Below are 22140 nucleotides of genomic sequence, written 5' to 3' on the forward strand. Positions count from 1 at the left end.
AAAAAAAAAAAGAAAAACATTAGGAAATAAGAAATGGAAAATTATTTGTTGATGATAACATGTATGCTGATGTGCTTGATTGAACCAATATACAGTGTAATCTGGATGGAAAATCTCATTTTGCATGTTGTAATGATGTACAGTGAATGAATGTAAATAAATAAATTTAAATAAAAAAAGAAAAAAAAACTCTAAAAATAAATAGGACTATTCTAGAGGCCAGCAGGTAGCATGCTGGTTAAGGCACTGGATTCCCACATGGCCAACTGTAGTGTGAGTCCTGGACCCAGCAGCTTGAAAATCATGCTGTGTGCATGCCCAGAATCCCGAGTATAGTGAATAAGAAATGACTGTGGCATGGCCATCCTATCTAGGGAGAGATTTCTCACTTTCCCTCTTTCTCTGTCTCTCTCTGGTGAGTGTAAGTGCCCTATGGCAAAAACCTTAAAAAAAAAAAAAAGTACACACATCCTAACAAAGTTTAACAATAAACTTTGAAAGGATCAATGTGATTTACCAATAAATTATCTCCCTGCGTGAAGAAAGCTCACATTCTCTCAAGCATGCATTGTCAATAGGGGCAGTATTATGCCCAAGGAAGCAAAAATTAGTTCTTCTGAAAGTAAGAATCTTAGATACTACAAAGATATATAGCCCTGCAAAGGGCCACTGTAGAAATGTATAGCTACACAGTGTATCTGTGGTATTAACATTTCCTGGGCAGGGTGGGCAAGAAGGGATAGTTAGGAGAAAAATATTTTAAAAGGCTGCTTTGCAGGGTGGTAATTCTTAAAAATGGTTGACATACACAGCTATAAAGAAAAATATTAAAATCTAGGCTTTTAACAACATAGGGTCAATAATATCAAGCATATAATAACAGAATTAATAAAATTACTAGACACATTAAATAATGGAATAGAATAGATAGCCTAGAAGTTGATCTGGATTTTATTCAGCCAACAATGAGGACTCTGTAGGATTTTGTATAGTAGCATGACGTATTCAGATCAGTGTGCTAGTACGATAAGTTTGGAGTAGTGCAGAGAGTTTAGAATGGCAGAAGTAGGCAAAACTATTGCAATTGTCTAGGGTGAGAAACTAAAATAGCTTCTGGTAGTGGAAACAGCTAAATAGCAGTACTGCTAATTCTCAGTGACCAATAGGGTGTGAATGGTGATACAGAGAAGAAATTAGTAATAACTCCTATCAGTCCTTATTGATTCTGAGGATATTAAAGGGACTCAGGGGTAGAGGTGTCTAGTAATGTCAGGGCTCAAATATGATACCCCAAAGTATGTAACTTTAAAATGTTGAGAACTTTAAAGTAAAAGTGATTGGAAGGCTTCAGAGGCAGGATCTTTCTGACATTCTCCCATCCTGTTGTCTCCTACTCTTTTAGGGTTTTTTGTGTATGTGTGTGTGTGTGTGTGTGTTTTTTTTTTTTTTTTTTTGAGAGGTTTTTGCTATAGGGCCCATGCACTCGCCAGAAAGACAGAGAGAGACAGAGAGACAGAAAGCGAGAAATCACCTCCCCCAGGGGGGATGGGCACACCACAATCCCTTCTCCTACATTCTTCTCTTGGGATTTGGGTACTCATGCACAAGCGCCTGGCCTAAGTTTAAACCACAGCTCTGGGACTCGAACTGTGGTCGACTACATGGGAGTACAGTGATGCAGCCATTACGCTAACTGCTGGTTCCAGCCTCCTACTCCTTTTTTCTCCTATGAAAGAAAACTGGAATTCCTCTTCTTCAAAGTGGGTTCCTAGAAACTAGAATGCTTCTCACCCAAAGCAAGCCATGAAACCTAGACAGGTGACTCTCTCTCTTCTCCCTTGGAGACCCTCACTCCAGACAGCTCCTGCCCCACAGCTAAGAGGAAGGAATACCGCATGAAGAGGCCAAGAAGAACCTGAACAGACAGCTCTTGCTGAGTCCTCCCTTCCCTCAGTGCATTACTGCTGGTTCACGCCCTCTGTCACACTCCTACATGGCTATCCTTTCTTCATCAAAACTAAGCACATGTTTTTCCTATCAGCACTCTTCCCTGGGTCCTGGAGTCTTTATTTCTGAAGACTTCTATATCATGTAAAATGTTGAATCAATAAATTTGTCATGCTTTCTTAACCTATCTTTTGTTAAAGATAGTTGACAAAGACCCTTATCATAGGAAAAAAAAATCACGCATTTCTGTCGCTACATTTAAAATATAAATGAATCTGGAACTACAGAGAATTTCAGAGCTAGAGGAACCAGCAGATAGCACGATGGTTATGTTGCTGGACTCTCACATAGTTGATCAAGGCCCGGACCCGGTGGCTTAAGAATCACACCAGGTGTGTGTGCATATGTGCCCAAAATCCTGAGGGGAGAATAGAGAAGAAAGGACTGTGGAGTGGCCATCCTCTCTGGGGGTTAATTTCTTGCTTTCTTTCTCTGTCTCTCTGATGAGCACACATGGGCTGTAGCAAAAATCTTTCTAAAAACAAAACAAAACAAAAAATAAAATAAAAAAGAAGAAAAGAAAAAAGAAATTCAGAGCTAGAAATAGAGGTTAGTATTGATGTAGTCACTGATGTCACAGGAGTAATGACAACGCACACAGTGAAACAGTCAAGTAGGTGATGGAGAAACGTAAGGAATCTAGAACTCTAAAGAGCAGTCAGATGAGGACGAAGGGCTAAGGAACAAAAACAAGCGGACAAAGGGATCAAAGTAAAAAGTACTGAGCTGTCTCCTGCCTTTCCCAATGGGCATGAATATTCTCCCAAAGTCCTGATATTAAAAAGAGGTAGAAGAGGGGACCAGCAGATGGCATAATGGCTATGTAGCTGGACTCCCACATGGCTGACTATGGTTTGAGTCCCGGACCCAGTGATTTAAAAGTCACGCTGGGCATGTGTGCGTGGATGCCCAAGATCCCGAGAGGAAAATGGAGAAGAAGGGGTTGTAGCATAGCCATCCACCTTGGGGGAGATTTCTTGCCTTCTGTCTCTCTGTTTCTCCAATGAGCACATGTACCATATAGCAAAAATTTCTCTTTAAAATATAAAAAAGTAATAGGAGAATGGCTTTATTTGTATATACAGATTAAGGATGATCTCTACTATTTTTCTTTTGGAATTCAATATTTCCAGGTATGGTAGATATTTCAAAAAAGTTATCAGTGTCTTTAAGAAGATTCTTAATTCCTTTCAAAATATAACAATTCAATATAGGACTGGCCCGTGGACTATTGGCTAAGGTAGTTGGATCCATGCAGCCAACAATCATTCAAGTCCTGGCCCCAGTGGCTTAAAAAACACGCCAGGTGTGTACATGCATGCCCCAAATCCCAACAGAATGGAGAAATGGAGGCAAAAGGACTGTGGCACGACCATACTCCAGAGGGGTACACCTTCTCCCTCTCATCCTTTCTCTAGTAAGTGCATGTGCCCTTGCAAAGTAGAAAAATAAAGAATTACCTACAAAAAAAATTAAAACAAGATTTATGTATTTTATGCTCTCTATTTAAATATATTATGTGATCTAGTATGATAACATAAAGAAAGCTATAAAGCAGAAGTCAAGAACCACTCTTCAAAGCCATCTAGTGGCTTCTTATCAACCCAGAATAAAAGTCAAGGTCCTTATCATGGCCCACAAGGCTCCAATAGGTATTTCTTTTGCTTCCCTCTGTAATGATACACACCACTTGTCCTCTCTCACTTAAGCCACAAGAAACACTTTAATAGAAATAGCTACAACGACCTTGCTGGTACTCTCTATCCCTTTACTTATTTTGTTTTTCTTTAAAGCATTGATCACTAATTAAAGTTATACTAATATTTATTTGTTTATTGTCTTCCCATTAGATTTCCACCCCCTACACTGGAATTTAAATTCCATAACAGCAAGGACTTTATTTTGTTTGCCACTGTATTATAGCACCTAAGACAGTACCTGATACACTACAGAACTCAAGAAAGACTGGCTGAATCACATTGTTAATTGATCTGAGCCTCTAGGTTCTATCATGTGCAAATGAGGATAGTAATCCACATTTGCTCTGTCTACTCTTTATACCATGAAATAAATAATGTATGTTAAAGTACTTCACAAACTGTAAAACACTGTATAATAGAAGTAGAAAGATGTTTCCTGTCATGGTAGCAGAAAGCTGTAGTGGCAAATATACATATAAATACATGAATTTTAAATGATAGTTGGGAGAATAAATTTTTAGTTCATAGTACTTGGTTTCATATTTCTTTATAATAGAAAGCATAACTGAGAAAGGAATGCTTATCCAAGTATCAGTTTCTAAATACCTGAAGAACTATACCTAGAATTAGACTCTTAGGAAGCAAAAAATTACTGAAATTGGGTTAGTTGACTTCTAATGAGCCAAAGAAATAACTCAATTTCTGAAAAAAAGTATTATTATTTAAAAATTTACTATGGATATGTCCTCACTGGGGAAAAGGGGTGGAGTGAGAATACCCCCCCACACCCATCCAACCAGAGGGGATGGCCATGCCACAATCCCTTCTCCTCCATCCTCCTCTTGAGATTTTGGGAATATACACATGTGTGTATTTTGCATGTTCAAGTCGCTGGGTTTGGGACTTGAACCACATAGTCAGTCATGTGGGATCCAGCCATCTTAAGCACCATGCCACCAGCTGGCTCACTACTGAAAAATTTTTAAGATGAAAAATATTCTCAATGCTATGGGCTGAATTTTGTCTTCCCCAAATTCATATATTAAAGTCCTAACCCTCACACTGAGAATGTAACTGTACAGATGCTCTTCAATTTAGAATGGGGTTATGTCCTGTAAACCTATCATAAGTCGAAAGTATCATCAGTTGAAAATGCATTTAATATACCTAACCTACTGAACATTTACTTAGTCTAGTTTATTTTAAACATGCTTAGAACACTTACATTAGCCTACAGTTGGGCAAAAAATAATCTAACACAGCCTATTTTATAATAAACTCTTAAGTATCTCATGTAAATTACTGTACCACACTAAAATGAAAACCAAAAATTTGTATGGGAATTTGAAGCACTTTCTCCTAAATATATATTGCTTTTGTGATCATAAAGTTGAAAAGTTGGTAAATACAACCATCTTTTAAGTCTATCTTTATTTGGAGATAGGGTCTTCAATGAGATAATTAAGTTAAAATGAAGTCATTAGGGTGGGCCTTAATTCAATATTATTAGTGTCCTCACAGAAACAGAAAATTAGGACACTAACATGGAGAGAAGGAAGACCATATGAAGACGATGAAGAAGCTATCTACAAATCAAGGATAGAGACAATGAAGAAGCTACCTACAAATCAAGGAACCCACCTGCCCAACGTATTAGTCTTAGACTTCCAACTTCTAGAATTATGAAAAACTAAATTCCTGTCGTTGAAGCCAACCAGTCTGTAGAACATGTTATGTTAGCCCTAGCAAACTAATACACTTAGTTTTCCAAAAATTCACAACAAAAATCTTCAGAAAGAGTTCATTAAAATGAGATAAATGACCTTTAAACAACCCTTAAAATACCTTATTTTACTTTCCTCACTTATTATTAAACCTCTAGTTAGAATTTTCTAAGTATAAAGTTCAGTTGACAAGTTCTCAATTCAATTTTCTCACTATACCTCATATTCTGAATGCAAAAAAAAAAAATCCTTTCACATAGCAATAGGAGAAGGGGTCTTATCTAGTACAGAGCACAGAAGCTAGGCATTTATATTTATCAGTTTAGGCTCATTATGTATTTTAATTTTTAAAAAATAAAATAGGAACACAGTTAAAAAGGCAATTGCATCAGAGTGACTGATATAGTTCATCTCAACTTTACAGGATAATATTTACTAAAATATAAATAACCATGCATAACTATAAACCATCCTATTTCCAGACTCTAGCAGGAGTTTCTACTAGGTCCACTGCCATTGGCCTTGTGGTGGAAAGGTACATGTAGCCTAGAAGGCGAAACCTCCAAAAGTAAAACACCCAAGGCAGAAACACAGGTGGCAAGATCCTTATAAACTCTTGACTTTATATGAGTTTGGACCCCAGATTCAGAAATGCAGTAGATTTATGTGCCAACACATGATTTCAGTCATTCACAGGTAAATATCAGATCTTTCCTCATCTGTAACTTTTTTTTTTAAATGTGAATGAAATGAAATTTAATTTATTTGCTGAAATCCTAATTTCCTGTGCCAGCCTATACAAGAGCTGTTATAAAAAACCATGCATAACTATAAACCATCCTATTTCCAGACTCTAGCAGGAGTTTCTACTGCCATTGGCCTTGTGGTGGAAAGGTACATGTAGCCTAGAAGGCGAAACCTCCAAAAGTAAAACACCCAAGGCAGAAACACAGGTGGCAAGATCCTTATAAACTCTTGACTTTATATGAGTTTGGACCCCAGATTCAGAAATGCAGTAGATTTATGTGCCAACACATGATTTCAGTCATTCACAGGTAAATATCAGATCTTTCCTCATCTGTAACTTTTTTTTTTAAATGTGAATGAAATGAAATTTAATTTATTTGCTGAAATCCTAATTTCCTGTGCCAGCCTATACAAGAGCTGTTGGGAGTCATTGTGTTAACTTCTTTACCCTTATCAGTATTTAAAAAATATTTTGTTTGGGCCAGTGGGTGGCATGGAGGTTAAGGAAGCTGGATCCCAGATGGGCAACTGTGCAGTTCGAATCCCAGACCCAGCAGCTTGAAATCACACTGGGCATGTGTGTGTGCATGCCCAAAACTCCTAGAAGAAAACGGAGGAGAAGGGACTGCATTGTGGCCATCCTCCCTAGAGGATGATTTCTCATATTTTTTCTTCTCCCTTTCTCTGTCTCTGGTGAGCACATATACCTTATAGCAAAAACTAAAATAAATAAATAAATGTTGTTTTTATCTTTTTAAACTATGGTAAAATACACATAACATAAAATCTTATACAGTTCAGTAGTGTTGAATTTTTAAAATTATTTTCAATATTTTATTTATTTATTTATTTTTATTATTTATTTATTTATTTATTTTTGAGGTTTCGCTATAGGGCGCGTGTGCTCGCCAGACAGACAGAGACATAGAGACAGAAAGCAAGAAGTCACCCCCCCAGGGGGGATGACCACGCCGCAATCCCTTCTCCTCCATTCCCCTCTCGGGATCTTGGGCACATACGCACACGCGCCCAGCGTGAGTTCTAAGCCACCGGGTCTGTGACGCGAACCATGGTCGACTACGTGGGAATCCAGCGACATAGCCATTACGCTAACCGTTGGTTCCCAATATTTTATTTTTTAGACAAGCTTTTACAATGTTGCAATCCTCTTGCCTCAGCCTCCTAAGCAGCTAGGTTTATAGGTATATACCACTGTGCATGGCTTACAGGGTGGGCAGGGAATCAAACCTGGGCCCCCCATGTGGTTTTACCTGGCCAAGTAGCAGCATTTACCAGTTTGTGCTATTGCAGCTCAATCCAGTAGTATTGAATATATTCACACTGTTGAGCAGCAATGTCCAGAACTTTTTATCTTACAAACCTAAACCCTATGCTCTTAAAACAACAATTCTCATTTTTGCCCTCCCCACAGTATCTGGCAATCACCATTCCACTTTCTGCGTTTCTATAAATTTGACTTCTCTAGATATTTCACATACACAGAAATTTTGTGCCTTTTTTTAATTGCACTTAGAATAACATCCTCAATTTTCATTTGAAATCAATGCCCATGCCGCAATCCCTCTTCTCCATTATCCTCTTGGGATTTTGGGCACACATGCACCGTGATTGGTGTGAGCTTTAAGCGGTCGGGACAGGGACTTGAACCATGATCGACTATGTGGGAGTTCAGTGACATAACCATTATGCCAACTGCTGGTCCACTGACTTAGGTTTTTTCCATCTCTTTGCTATTGTGAAAATGCTGCTATGAACATGGATGTTCATATTCTTTTTGATACCTTGCTGTCTATTCTTTTGGATATATAACCAGAAGTGAACTGCTCAATTAGATCCTTTCTACTTCTGTTAATTTCGAACTACTAACAATTTTTTTTAAAAGAATGATCTTATTTAACTTTATTTATTTATTTATTTTAATTTTTCAGAGAGGGACAGAGAGAGAGAGAGAAAGAGAAAATGAAAAAGCTAGCTGCCAGGTCTGGGACTCAAGCCACGGTTAGCCATGTGGGACTCCTTAACCACCTTAACCACCACACCACCTGCCAGCCTCACTACTAACAATTTTAACATTATGCCTTTAAATTTATATTTTTACACTTCCTGGGCCAGCTGGTGATATGGTGGTTAAGGTACCTGGATTCTACATAGCAAAGTGTGCAGTTCAAATCTTGGACCCAACAGCCTGAAAAACGTACCAGGCACAAGTATATCCATGACTAAAATTTTAAAAGAAGAAATGGAAAAGAACGAATTGTGGCATAACCATCCCCAATGGGGAGTACTTTCTCTCACCCACCCCTGATTTCCATCTCCCTCTGGCAAGTATATAATACTTTTATCAAATTAAAAAAAGAAAAGGGACCAACAGATAGTGTAATGGTTACATTGCTGCACTCCATGTAATTGACCGGGGTTCGAGTCCTGGACCCAGTGGCTTAAAACTCACACTGGGCACATGTATGTGCCTGCCCAAAATCCCAAGAGGAGAATGGAGAAGGGATTGTGATGTGGCCCTTCCCCCGGGGGGGAGGGAGTGGTGGTGGTGGTGATTTACACACTTTCTGTCTCTCTGTCTCTCTGGCAAGTGCATGCACCCTAAAGCAAAAAAGCTCTGTAAAAAAACTGTGATAGAGTGGGTAGAATTGAAAGCCAGATATACAAGAAAAGAAAGCTAAATAGTCACATGAGAAATCAGTATAAAGGAAGAAATGATTAAATAAAAGTGTAGTTCTTCTCACCTTTTTAGGGGAAGGGCATAGTATACCCTTTCAAGAACTAGTGAAATCTATGGAGTTTATCTGAGATAAAAGATGAACATGGAAATGTGCATATGAAAATACAGACATACTTTCAGGAGATTCATGAATCCTTAAGTCCATCCATCCATACTGCATTAAAAGTTGTAAATTCTGTAATCCTAGAAACTGGGTTTCAAAATTCTAATCAATGTTAAATACCAATAAATCCTATTGTGACCCAAAGGACCACATGATTGAACCTACTGTGAGTCATCAACCCAATGTACCTTAAACTTCATCATTAGCCCTATATATAACCATTTTTTAGATCCCTAATTCATGAACAATAAAAGCCGCTTATTGTCTTTTTCAGAAGCTCTTGAAAAGTATTAATTTTATGATGATGGAGGTATGAAAAAGAAATTAAAAAAAAACAAAGTGAAAATCCAATTGAAAAGTCAGTAACCATAACAAGGGATGGAAGTTGACTCACAAAGTCTGTTTCAAGTTTTCCCATTTCTTGCTTATAGCTTCTCATTCTGTTGCTGTACAGTCCTCGACTTTGGGGTGGTATCTCTCGGACTTCTAAATCCATCTGTTCAAGCTAGAAAAGAGAAAGAAAACCACTTTTTAAACCATATGTATACTCTATATGACCAACCATTTAGAGCTGGAAGAATTTAATTCCAATTCCCAATTTTACAGTTGAGGAACCAGGCCCAAAGTGCTGGGTGATCAAATTAACATTGGAATTACTTTTGCTTTTAATTTTTGTTTTGTTGAATAGTTACTGAGTACTTGCCAATGGCTCACAGAGTGCCAAAGTGCTTACTTAGACAAGAATTTCTTTTGGGGATGGCAGGTGGTGTGGTGGTTAAGGTGTTGGACTCCCACATGGCTGGCTATAGTTCAAGTCACCAATCTGGTGGCTCTCTCTCTCTCTCTCTCTTTCTCTGTGGCTCTCTCTCTCTCCCTGTCTCTGTCTTTCTTTGGTCAAACTGAAGAGTAATAGTAATAAATAAAATTAAATAAATAATTTAAAAAAAGATAATTTCTTTTAAAACACATACATTAACCCAGTCTTAAAAATTTGATTTCAATATCCTTGGAGTAGGCATCATTCAATCCAACCAGGTATGGTCTCCTAGTCATGAACCTGCAGAACTTGGGAGGATATTTCAAATAATTATTTCTATTGCTAATCCATGAAATATCAGCCCAGCCTTAATTATTTGGTGAAATTTCTTCTGGAAGGTCTTTTCTAAGTAGAAAAGTCACATACTAACGACATGCAATCTCAGCCTCCAGTCTTAATTCCTTATACTTTATAACCATGCTAATAAGGACTTGAATGCTCAATTACACATAGCTCCCTGAAATCACAGCTCGTTACTTTTTAATAATCTATTATCACATATACTCTGGGAACAACACATGCAAGCTGAATAGGCAGCAGTACGGAAATGTACTGTAATGGTTTAGAATACAGACTTTGGAGTCACATTCTACTTATTAGTCATTTACATTGGACAGGTTTCTTAACATCTCTGTTGCTTATTTTTGTCATTTCTAAAATAGTATTTCTGCCGTAGAGCACCTGTGAAGATTAAGGGAAGTAATTCCTATACCATGCTTAGAATAGTGTCTTTTACTTGGTGATTATTAGGCTAATGTTAACTAGAGTAATGATGATGAAGAATGCGGCAAACACTACACAAAGTGCCAAAGATAACTTCTTTGTAGCATTCAAAGATAAAAACCATGGCCCAGCCTTGGTGGTGTATGCTAATAGGACATGGTACTCCATGGGCGGGATCACACGGGAGCCCAGGTTTGATTTCTAATTCAACCTAAAGGCTGGGCTGATGGTGTGCACCTAAAATCCCAGTGACTCAGAAGACTAAGTCAGAAGAATCACGAGCAGGAAGCTGGCCTGGGCAATCAAGCAAAACTCTGTCTAAAAAGGAGCCCCGAGTGGTCCAGCCATGGTGGTGTTATCAGGAGGCACTGCTATGTGATGCAGGAACCCCATGGGATGCCCTGGTTAAGATCCTCAGTTGCTTTGATAGGTCAGGCATGACCCTGTGTGCCTGTGACCCTGACCAGCTAAGAGACTAGGAAAAGAACTGAAGGATGGCAAGGTCCTGTCAATGGTACCTGCCTGTGTCTGTCTGTCTGTCCCATGAAAAGAAAAGGATAAGTGGACTTTGAAAAAAGAAAAAAGACAGAGAGAGAGAGTTGGGTATGGTGGCACATAATTGCAATAGCAGCTGGGAGACTGAGGCAAAAAGACAGCAACACTTCGAGACCCTGTCATAGAAAATAAAATAAAATAAAATAAAATAAAATAAATACTGGTTCCAAGAAAAATCTGGCCCATGCCATTTCTGAAAAACTCACACACAAAATGTTCTCACCAATGTTGCCTCTTGAAGCATTCTAATAAGCTATTTCCATAAAAACTGTAAGTGTATCACTGATAAAATTCTACTGTCTGATGTTAAAGACTAAAAAAAACAGTAGACTATACATAAAGAAGAATATCACATTTCATTTACCAGACCTCAACTTTTATAATGAAAAAATAAAATTTTAATTAGCCTTGATTTAAACAGTAATTATTTAACTATAAATATGTTTCAACATAAATATGAAACGCCAATAACTTAAATTGTCACTTAGCAAGGCAATTATTTAAAGCATCTCTCTGAAATCAAGTACTTAGTTCTACCAGTCACAATATCCAGAAAAATACATACAATAAGTTAATTTGAGTCAAAATCTGAAAATACATCTTCATTTAAGGCGTATTCATTACAGGACACTTAAAACTAAATTATAAATGGATGAGAGAGAAAACAAAAATAAAGTGACAGCTGCCAACAGGGATGAGGTGTAGATTGCACAGGGTATGGAGCGCCTCACATACTCTTTTTCTTTAAAGTTTGTGACATAGGGCACGTGAACTTGCTGGAGACCCAGCAAGAGGCAGGGAAAGAAAAAATGAGAAACTACCACCCAGGGGGATGGCTACCAATGCCTTCTCTTCCTTTCTCCCCTAGATTTCTGGGCATGTACGCTTGTGCACCCAGCATGAGTTTCAAGCCACGGGGTCCAAGACTTGAGCCACAGTAGGCCATGTGGGAATAGAGTGCCTTAACACCACGCCACCTACTGGCCCCAGCCTCAGTCTTCCGGCTATAAAAGAACCAGATACAGAGAAGTCAGAGCAGCAGCTCTGTAGCTCCATACCTTACCAAGTCAAAGACACAGGGGAAAAGTTTACTTTTCAATGAGGAACGACTACTACCCATTCCTTAATAACACCCAAAGCTGGGACCAGCAGTTAGCGTAATGGCTATGTCCCTGGACTCCCACGTAGTCGACCGCGGTTCGCGTCTTGGACCCGGTGGCTTAAAACTCATGCCGGGCGTGTGTGCGTGCGTGCTCAAGATCCTGGGAGGAGAATGGAGGAGAAGGGATTGCGGCGTGGTCATCCCCCCTGGGGGGTGATTTCTCACTTTCTGTCTCTCTGTCTCTCTCTGTCTGTCTGGGGAGCGCACGTGCCCTATAGCAAAAACCTCTCCAAAAAGAAAAAAGAAAAAAAAAATAACACCCAAAGCTACAACTCTGATGTATGGTCCTGTTAACAAATATTTCTAAAATAAGCTTAGGAATGCTCCAGTGTCTAGCTGTTTTCTCTAGTTCCATCTCAGAGATTCATGCAGCTTTTTAGCTTACTAACAGATCCAAAAAGGGTCTGAAGGTTCTGAAAAAGGAAGAGGTCCCACCTCCCAACTCTATCTAGACTACAGTTTCCCAAACTTATTTGCGCAGGTAAAACCAGTTAACAAAACACTCTTTGGGAAACTGTCCTAAGGATATCAGTAAGTAGTACTGACAAAAATACCAACTAGTATCCCTGGGTATTTAGAAAAACAACACAGTCACTTAGGACCAATGCTTAGAAACAAGTTGAAACACACTTTGAGGTACTTAGCTTTCTAAAGGAAAATCTGAGAATCTTTCCTTTAGTACTGTTTTGTCTCCCTGATTTATGAATTTATTTATATAAAAACGCAGTGGTGGATGAGCTAGAGCCCCGAGTTTAACCTATCTATAAACAAATCCTTGCTTCAGCACTTAACAGAATATGGGAACTCAAATTACTAACTCTAAGCCTTCATTTCCCATCTACACAATGGGAGGAATAAGTGTTGAGAATCATTCTGCTATGTCTTACTGGATATGCCAAGAATGCGAGGTCTGGAAGGCTCTGTCTGAGTCTTTTCTCAGGGTTGTGATCGCTGAGAGCAACCTCGGTAGCAGGCTTAGTCACGAGTTGCTAGAAAGTGGCACATCTCACAGGCTACATGTTCCTCGCTTGTAAGATGGTCCACTACTTATGTACACATACATCTAGGAGTACCTGCATCTCGCCTGTAGAGTGGGTGCTCAGCAAACTGATGCAACGAGGCTGACACTGGCACCTGCATTTGCTGTGAGTAATAAAAGTCTCTGACCTAGGAGTCCCATGTCTTCCATAAACATCCAAGAAATGACAAGCCTACTTACTAGTTTGCAAGTAGGGGAAAATCTCAGACTCTTAAGTTTTTGGCAAGTAGTACTTGCCTCACAGGGCTTTTGAGAAAACTTAATATTATAAAATATGCTTAACCCAGTATCTGGTACCCAGTATGCTTTTATAAAGCATTAGCTATTTATAACTCTTAGGACAAGTAGTATGAAGGAATGAAAATTAGAGACAAACATTTAGTAACCCACCTTTATTAAAAAAAACAAAATCCCGGGACCAGCAGTTGGCGTAATGACTGTCACTGGACTCCCATGTAGCCAATCACATTTCGAATCCCGGACCCAGTGACTTAAACTCACGCCGGGCGCATGTGCGTGCGTGCCCAAGATCCCAAGAGGAGAATGGAGGAGAAGGGACTGCAGCGTAGCCATCCCCCCTGGGGGCTGATTTCTCACTTTCTGTCTCTCTGTCTCTGCCTGTCTTTCTGGTGAATGCAAGCGCCCTATAGTGAAAACCTCTCCAAAAAAAAAAAGAACAAAAAAATCCCAACAAGCTATTAAATTTCCTTAATTTAAAAGCTGACAAATTCTCCCATCAGGCAGGTGCCACCACGCCCCAAAGTTGATAAATTCTAAAACATAAATGGTAATCAGTAATGTTGTACATTTCTACAATGTAAAAAGACAGGCTAGTGGACAGCAGTTTGAATGGCTCTGGCTGTGTTAAAATACATTAAGCTGAATATCCCTTATCTGAAGTGTTTGAGACCAAAAGTGTTTTCAATTTTGAACTTTTTCAAATTTTGGAATATTTATACAATGAGATATTTAAGGGATGGTACCCTAGCCTAAACATTAAATTCACTTATGAATTTATAAGGTGTGTCAAATACATCTTATAAACATACCTAAAGATAATTTTGTAATTATTTCTGTATTGCAGTGTTTTGACTGTGACCCATCACATGAGATCAGGTGTAAAATTTTCTATTTGTGGTGTTATGTCAGAACTCAAAAAGTTTTAGATTTTATAGAAGTATTTCAGTATCTGGATTTTTAGATTTGGTAAACTCAATCTGTAGTAAGTCTGTACGTACCAGTTCTTTTGCTTCTTCAAGCTGTTTCTCCACATTTGCGACCATCTGTTTCTTCTCATCTGAAATAATATCAAGGAATTACTAAGAATGTAAATAAAATGAATATTTCTATAACTTCTATTTTGCATACCTTTTTCCTTTCTAACCAGAATAGAGGATAACAGGCAAATAAACGTATAAATCTTTAGTGGATTAGAAACCACTGTAAGCAGCCAACCAGTGGTGTGGTGGTTAAGGCTGTTGGATCCCACATGAAGTTTTATGTTTCAAATCCCAGACCTGGTGGTTTGAAAAACATGCCTGAGGACCAAAAATGAAGATTTTCTGCTGAAACTTCCCCCTCCAGACTCATTTCTAGAGGGAAAGGCACCAGCGAAGCCAGGCCTATCCTAACATGGATACTGTACTTCAGCTGTGAAATATTGGTTTGCTTGACCAAAAATGAAAATTTTCTGCTAAGACTTCCCCCTCCAGACTCATTTCTACCTCTGCATACTAAGTGTCTAGACAGGTCCAAGTGAACAGTTTCCAATCATCTGAATATAATTACAGTCAGAATATTCTTCTCTTCACACTGAATCTGATGCACAAAGAATGAAAACAAAACAGAAGAAAGATTGCAGATCAATTCCTTCTGCTTGGCACTGAACGCTCAGATTGAACTTCAAGAATTGGGGAGAAACACACCATCCGTCAGATGACTAGAAATCACCACAGGATCACAAGGAATATGGGAAAGCAAGAAAATATCTATCCTCCAAGGGAAAAGAGTAATACCTCTTCATCCTCAGACAGTACAATGAAACCCATGGAAATGTCTGATAAGGATTTCAGAATATTCATAATGACAAAGCTAACAGAGATGGAAGAGAAGAGAGACAATGAGAAATTCTTGCAAGATCTAAAAGAGAAAATACACACTCTAAAAAAGGATCAAATGGCCCTGTTAGAGATGAAGGCTATAATACAGGAAGTGAAAATCTCCCCTGAAAGTATTAAAAGCAGACCAGATCATACAGAAAATTGAATCTCAGATGTAGAAGATAGAATCGCTGACCTAGAAAAATTCACCATGAAGACTGAGAAAATGGCCCCCCCAAAATGAGAATAATATATGAGAAATACTAGACACCATCAAACATCCAAACATCTGGATAATTGGTAACCCACAAGGCGAAGGGACTCATAAGGGCATTGATAATCTATTCCATGAAATTCTGCAAGAAAACTTTCCAAACTTAGAGAGGCACTCAAAGATTCAGTCCCAAGAAATACAGAGAACCCCAAATAGAACAACCCAAGATCTTCCCCAAGACACATTATAGCCAGATTGACCAAAACCACAAAGACAAGATACTAAGATTGGCAAGAGAGAAACGGCAAGTTACCTACAAAGGATACCCCATCATGCTATCAGCAGCTCTCTCATCAGAAACAATGCGAGCAACGAAAGAATGGGAAAATATATTCAAAGTGTTCATGGAAAAGCAATTGCTACCAAGAATACTGTACCTGGCAAGATTATCCTTCATATGGGAAGAAAAGGCAAGAATATTCTCAGATAAACAAAACCTCAAAAAATTTACCAACACCAGACCAGATCTCCAAGAAGTTCTCAAGTGAGTGCTATACTAGGAAAATTAAATACAGACACATGGAAATAAGAGTTACAAAACTAACAAAATGGCCAACTGAATCATAGAGGCACGTCTGGAGTTTAATATTATATCCCAGAATTTATTCAGGAAGATTGGACCACAACAGAAGATAGATTAAGTACGTGAGACTGAACTGGTGAAATAGCATTTTATGACTTTTGACTAAAAGATTGCTGATTTTCTTCTAGGTTTTGTTTTCCAGTTTTAAGGATTTTTGTCCTGTCTTTAGCTGCTATTAGGTTTGTGTACTATTATTTGAACAGAATCCCAACCTTTCTTGGCTTTAAGTTTTAAGCATAGTTCCTTAATATTTCTTTGATTTATTAAAACCAAAGCTGCTTTTCTTGAAATTAAAAATATATTTAAAAATACATTTTTAATGACCATAGTAAGCTTTATACCATCAGGTAGCTGTTATCTTATAGTATATTCATTCTACTCAGAGTTTCATACCTAAAGTCAGACATGTATTAACTGATATGAACATACCAGTTAAACTTGCTATTGAAAGTAGTAGATTACTTAAGAAATTTTGTGAATCAATAAAATGTGTGTGGGGGGGGGAAGGAATGGAAAACAACTATAGATACCTAAGATAGTGTGGGAGGAGGGTGGGAAATAGGGGTTAAAAAAAATATATATATACATACACATGTAATATATATGAAACTAGAAATGGAAAATTAATGACTATAACATGTATGATTAAGCCACTATAAAGTATATTTTGGATGGGAAATCACATTTTGTATGCTGTGACAATGCTCAGGGAATGAATGTAAATTAATTAATTAATTTAAAATGTTTCAGAAGAAAATTACAGTGAACATGTAACTAGATTCTAGCATTGTCCATAGTTTTAGTTAAGGTATTTTGTGAATCAATAAAATGTGGGGAAAAAATATTAAAAAAAATAAAATTTAAAAAATAAAACAAAAACGAAAAGCATGCCTGAAGCATATGGCATGTCCAGAATGCTAAGAGAAGAGTGGAGGTGCAGGGATTTGGTATGGCTATGCCACCTAGGGGATGTTTTCTCATTTTCCCTCTCTCTCTGTCTCTCTCTTTCTCTGATGAGTATACATGCCCTATAAAAACAAGAAAACAAACAAAAAACCAAAAAGACACTTTAAGACATTGATTTAGGCTATTGGAGCATATACCATCCAATAGAGTATGTAATTATTAAGAGAGCCCCTGGATTTAAAGAGATGAAAATTTTTAAAAGTTTCTATTTTTTAAGAGAAACTACATCGACAACATGAGATTTAGTGGTAGCATAAGGAATATACAAAGTCTTAACTTTAATAAATTGGGAATAACTGATTTATGAACACAATTTAAATATCATACAAAAACACTTGCTAAAACTGGGCAAGGTCTTATAATCCTTTTTAAAAAATTGTACTTTCAATACCATTAAGAATTGGGTATAGGGCCAGTAGGTGTCATGGAGGCTAAGGCACTGGATCCGACATGGTCAACTTCATGGGTTTGAGTCCCGGACCCAGCAGATTGAAAATAATACTGGACCCATGTGCGTATGTGCCCCAAATCTCACGAGAAGAAAGCAGGAGAAGGGACTATGGTGTGGCCATCCTCGGGAGTGTTGAGGGGGTGAGTTTTTCCCCTCTCACTGTCTCTGTCGCTCTGGCAAGTGTACATACCCCATGGCAAAAATTTTCAAAAGCAATGCTATCTCCTGATATGACCCTGCCTATTGGTCAGTGACCTGGCATATGATGGAAATATCCCCGCTGGACTAATCGTAGTTTAGCCCTTCTGGTCATACAGATCTAGGGGTTGAGGAAGGGTGGGATAGGCATATCATCCAAGAAGACCAATCAAAGTTCTAGAGCAAGGGGGAAGTCTTTTCCTCTCTCCTGGTAATGAGAACATGAGTCTAGAAGTTGTTGGATTCTACTGGTGTAGCACCAAGAAGAAGTCAAGTTTGCAGTGGTAGAACATGAGGAAAGAAACAAAGTTGACAGAGAAAGAAAGATAGATAGATAGACAGATAGATAGATATAAATAAATAAATAAATAAATAAATAAATAGTTCCTGGTTCTCGATCATTGAAACAGCTTGACTTTATAAAAGCTTGACTTGGTCATAGTTCGGTTTCAAGAGCTAACAAATGTTTTTTCCTTAATTTAGAATTGTGTTTCTGTCCTATGGAACCTAATGACAATGAGTAATACAACAGACTAAAAATATGAAGCAGGCTTGTCCTGTATTCTAGTAGTTAAGGGAGCTGGATACCTCAGGGCTGACAGCAGTTTGATTCCTGTCTCCAGAGGCTTAAGAAACGCACTGGCTGCATGTGTGTAGATGGTCAAAATTCTAAGAGGATGGAGAATTGGAAGAGAAGGTACTGTGGCATGACCATGTCCCCCTGTGGGAAGTAGAGGGGTGGGGGAGGGTTTAGAAGGGTACTTTCTCTCTCTCTGTCTCTTTCTGGTGCATGCATGTAACCCCTGGCAATTAAAAAAAAAAAAGTCAAGGAGACTTAAGTGAGCACTATGCCTGCTAATTAACTAGTCCTTTAGAAAGACAGTCCATCTTAAGAGGAGAATCTTTAGCATAAATTATTGTTTTACTACAATAATACATTCTGCTAACCTCGACTCCTTCCATTGTTACACCCAAACTTAAGGGGTAGCTGTCACATAAAGTGTTTTGTGTGTGCTCTAAATATTGCTCCCTAAGAAAAACACATTGGGAATTAGAATTCAGCTTGATGTACCCTTCCTTGAAAAAGGTAAAGCTGTATATGGACAGACTAAACATCTAATATACGACACTAATTCATTAACTTCTGACACATTCTAATCCTTCTAATATAGCAAAACAGTTATAGAAGAATGACACTGTATTTTTTGTGGTAGAACAGAACACAAAATAAGCAGAGCCAATCTTGGATCAAGAGAAAGATTAAGTATTTACATATCAAAAGAAACATCTTGTTTTCTCTAAGGTTTTCAGTTGTTAGGAAAGCCCATGCCATGGACTCCCAGGACCAATATACACAGATTTTTTTCATGCAAACAAAATGAGGAAAGAAGCCTCCTTTGACCTCTGGTCCCCCTTGCTACCAAGACCTCTCTCCTTTCATCTAGTTGGTTTTCTTGAAAGCAAGGGTAGGCTGTTTCCCTTCCTCCTTTCCCCATCCACTCCCTGTAATCTAGCTCCTGCCCCCATTATACCACTGAAAGGACATTCATCTAAGATTAATCACCTTTCCTTCACCTTCCCAGACTAACAGATGGTTTTGGTCTTTCTTTTATTTCATCTCGTGGCTTCTGACACTCTGCTCCTCTGATATCATACCTTTCTCCTTTCCTAGCATCTATGACCCCCTGATTTTGTGATTCTCCTAAATGCTCGCTTCTGTCTCAGTGTCCTCTGCTGGACATCCTCTCTCTCAGCCCACCTTTTATCTGTGGGTTTAGAGTTTATTGCTTGCTTTTCTTCTCTTACGACTATGTCTGTGGGCAGTTTCACCCATTTTAAACCATCGATTATAATATATGTTAATGATCCAAAATCTTTACCTCTGATCCTGATATATTTTCAAGACTCCAAACATTTAATCCTAATGCAATGCCCAGCTCCACTATGACTACCTGGCAAACTGCCATTCAAAACTCCTTCAGAAATCACTACCTCTTTGAAGCCTTTCCTAATTTGGCAAAAGAATTAATCACTTTCTCTTACATAAAACACCTAAAACTCTGACATTATCCCAGTGATTTTTCTCTAATGCTGAAAGTTAACCTCCAGCTTGGGGACTCTGAAAAGACAGGTACCATGTCTTTTTTTTCTTTTCTTTTTTTTTTTTTTTTAAACAAATTTTTACTATGGGGCATGTGTGCTCGCCAGAGAGACAGAAAGAGACAGAGAGACAGAAAGTGAGAAATCACCCCCACCCCCAGGGCGGATGGCCACACCACAATCCCTTCTGCTCCATTCTCCTTTTGGGATCTTGGGCATGCATGCACACATGCCATGGTGAGCTTCAAGTTATCAGGTCCAAGAGTCGAACTGTGGTAGAATACATGGGAGTCCAGTGATGTAACCATTATGCCATCTGCTGGTCCCCAGAAACCATATCTTAATAATCTTTATAGTCCTAAAATCTAGGAGCTTGTCATATATAATCAGCTTTCAAGAAATGATGGTAAACTGAAAACAACTGGTGGCACAATGATAACACAATTGGAACCACATGAAAAAAGTCCTGGGTTCACATTCCAGGACCTCTCCAAGCATGCCTGGCATGAGTGTGTGCCCATGATCTAAGCTGGCTAAGCCTGGGTATGAACTGTGGTGTGAAAATTATGTTGGAGGCACCTCTCTCTCTCTCAGAAGAGAGAAACTGCTAAAAAAATTAAAAAGTGATATTAAATTGAACAAATAATGCAGGTCAGTGCAGACAATTCAAAAGAAACTATGTTGCCAAACATACTGGTTTCCCTGTCTTCATGTCTGCCTCTGTCCCCCATTTATTCTTCCTAAAACGGCTTTGATTAGATCACCTGAGCCTAAGCAGTCAGGTTCTCTATATTCAGACCCAAACAACCATTCCAAGATTATTTCCAAGTACAGGCGCTCTGGTATGAACTCTATATATTAACCAGGCAAGGGTATTCACTGCTATCCAAATAAATCTCATTTTTTTCTTCTCTAAATCTTTGTTAAACTATCATTTAGGGCTCTTTGACTGAATGCAATGAGACTAATTCTGACTAACCGAAGCCAAAAGCGAGAATTTATTAGGATAATGTTGGGTGACTCACAGAATGAATGAAGAAAAAAAAAAAAGAGCCATCAAACTATAAAGGAGATTAAAAGGAGATTATCGGGGTAGCTCACTGACACTTTGCCGAGGAAGAGTCTTGAGTAGCTCTATTCCTGTTCCTGGTTCACTCTGCTCAAAATTTAAATTCCTGGCAAAAATTCTCTATTCTTGTTTAGGTAACATGTTCACTTCTTGACCAGGAGAGGGCAGGGCAGTTCTACCAAGCCTGCAGGAAGGGGGTTTAGTTTTCCTCAACGGAAAACTGATGTGGTTAACAGAAGACAGGATGGAGGGTGCTGTGTACAACAGATGTGCACTACACTCATTTATGACAACCTCTTATAAAGTACTTTTTCCTGTTTCATCTGTCCTATTCTTCCAGATCTCCTGGGATGCAACTTCATCTCCTCTGAATTCCTATAGCTCTTTGCTTTGCTCTACTGGGCCCAATGGTTTTTAGAAATTAGGTTCTGTGAGCCAGCCCCACAGCACAGTGGTTAAGTCTACACACTGGGAGCTGGTTCCCAGTGACCAGCTCAATCCCTGGTATTGGCAACTTGAAATACATACTGTGTAGGTATGTGCAAGTGTCCAAAAATGGGGAAAACAACAACAACAAAATATTAGGTCCTGTATATTCTTCTTTGGCCATCTCCAACTGCTTGAAACCACTCTTGACACATCTTTGTGCCCTCTCTGTATTCAGCACAAGTTCAGAGTGGGCTCACTAACTGCTTACTGAACCAATGAGTCAGTCTTAGCATGCAGCTATGTATTTGTTAGTCACAGAGAAACTGGGAAAATGAAAAATTCTAACAGTGAGTACTGGAGCAAATCTTCCCACTTGAAATGACAAGTTTTCCTCTATGAAGAAAATGATTCAAGTAGGATGGGACATAGTAGATAATTTTCTCATAAAATCCATTTTGTGATGACTCTTAGAAATAATGGGACTGAGGCAAGTTTTGTGTGGCCTTCTATAGTGTTCCTCACACTTTTTAAAAAAGAATTTAAAAAAAAAAGTGATGACTTGGAGAAAAGGAAAGAAGGAATAAAGAAAAGGACTGAATTAGATGGCCATGGACATACCCACCGACACTAATGTTT

General features: G+C 38.5%; 1 protein-coding gene across 2 annotated transcripts in view; it reads right to left on the minus strand.

Annotated features, from left to right (window-relative positions):
- VTI1A (vesicle transport through interaction with t-SNAREs 1A) overlaps positions 1–22140 on the minus strand; it is a 109906-nt gene that overhangs the window by 76995 nt on the left and 10771 nt on the right. For both annotated transcript variants that reach the window (XM_014589935.2, XM_014589936.2), the window contains exons 2-3: positions 14574–14632; positions 9434–9544 (exon numbers count right to left, since the gene is read on the minus strand). In XM_014589935.2, coding sequence (XP_014445421.1) covers positions 9434–9544; positions 14574–14632 — 170 coding nt within the window. The remainder of the gene's footprint in view (positions 1–9433; positions 9545–14573; positions 14633–22140) is intronic.

This window comes from Tupaia chinensis, unplaced genomic scaffold, assembly GCF_000334495.1.
Source record: "Tupaia chinensis unplaced genomic scaffold, TupChi_1.0 Scaffold000392_1, whole genome shotgun sequence".
Classification (NCBI taxonomy): Eukaryota; Metazoa; Chordata; class Mammalia; order Scandentia; family Tupaiidae; genus Tupaia; species Tupaia belangeri.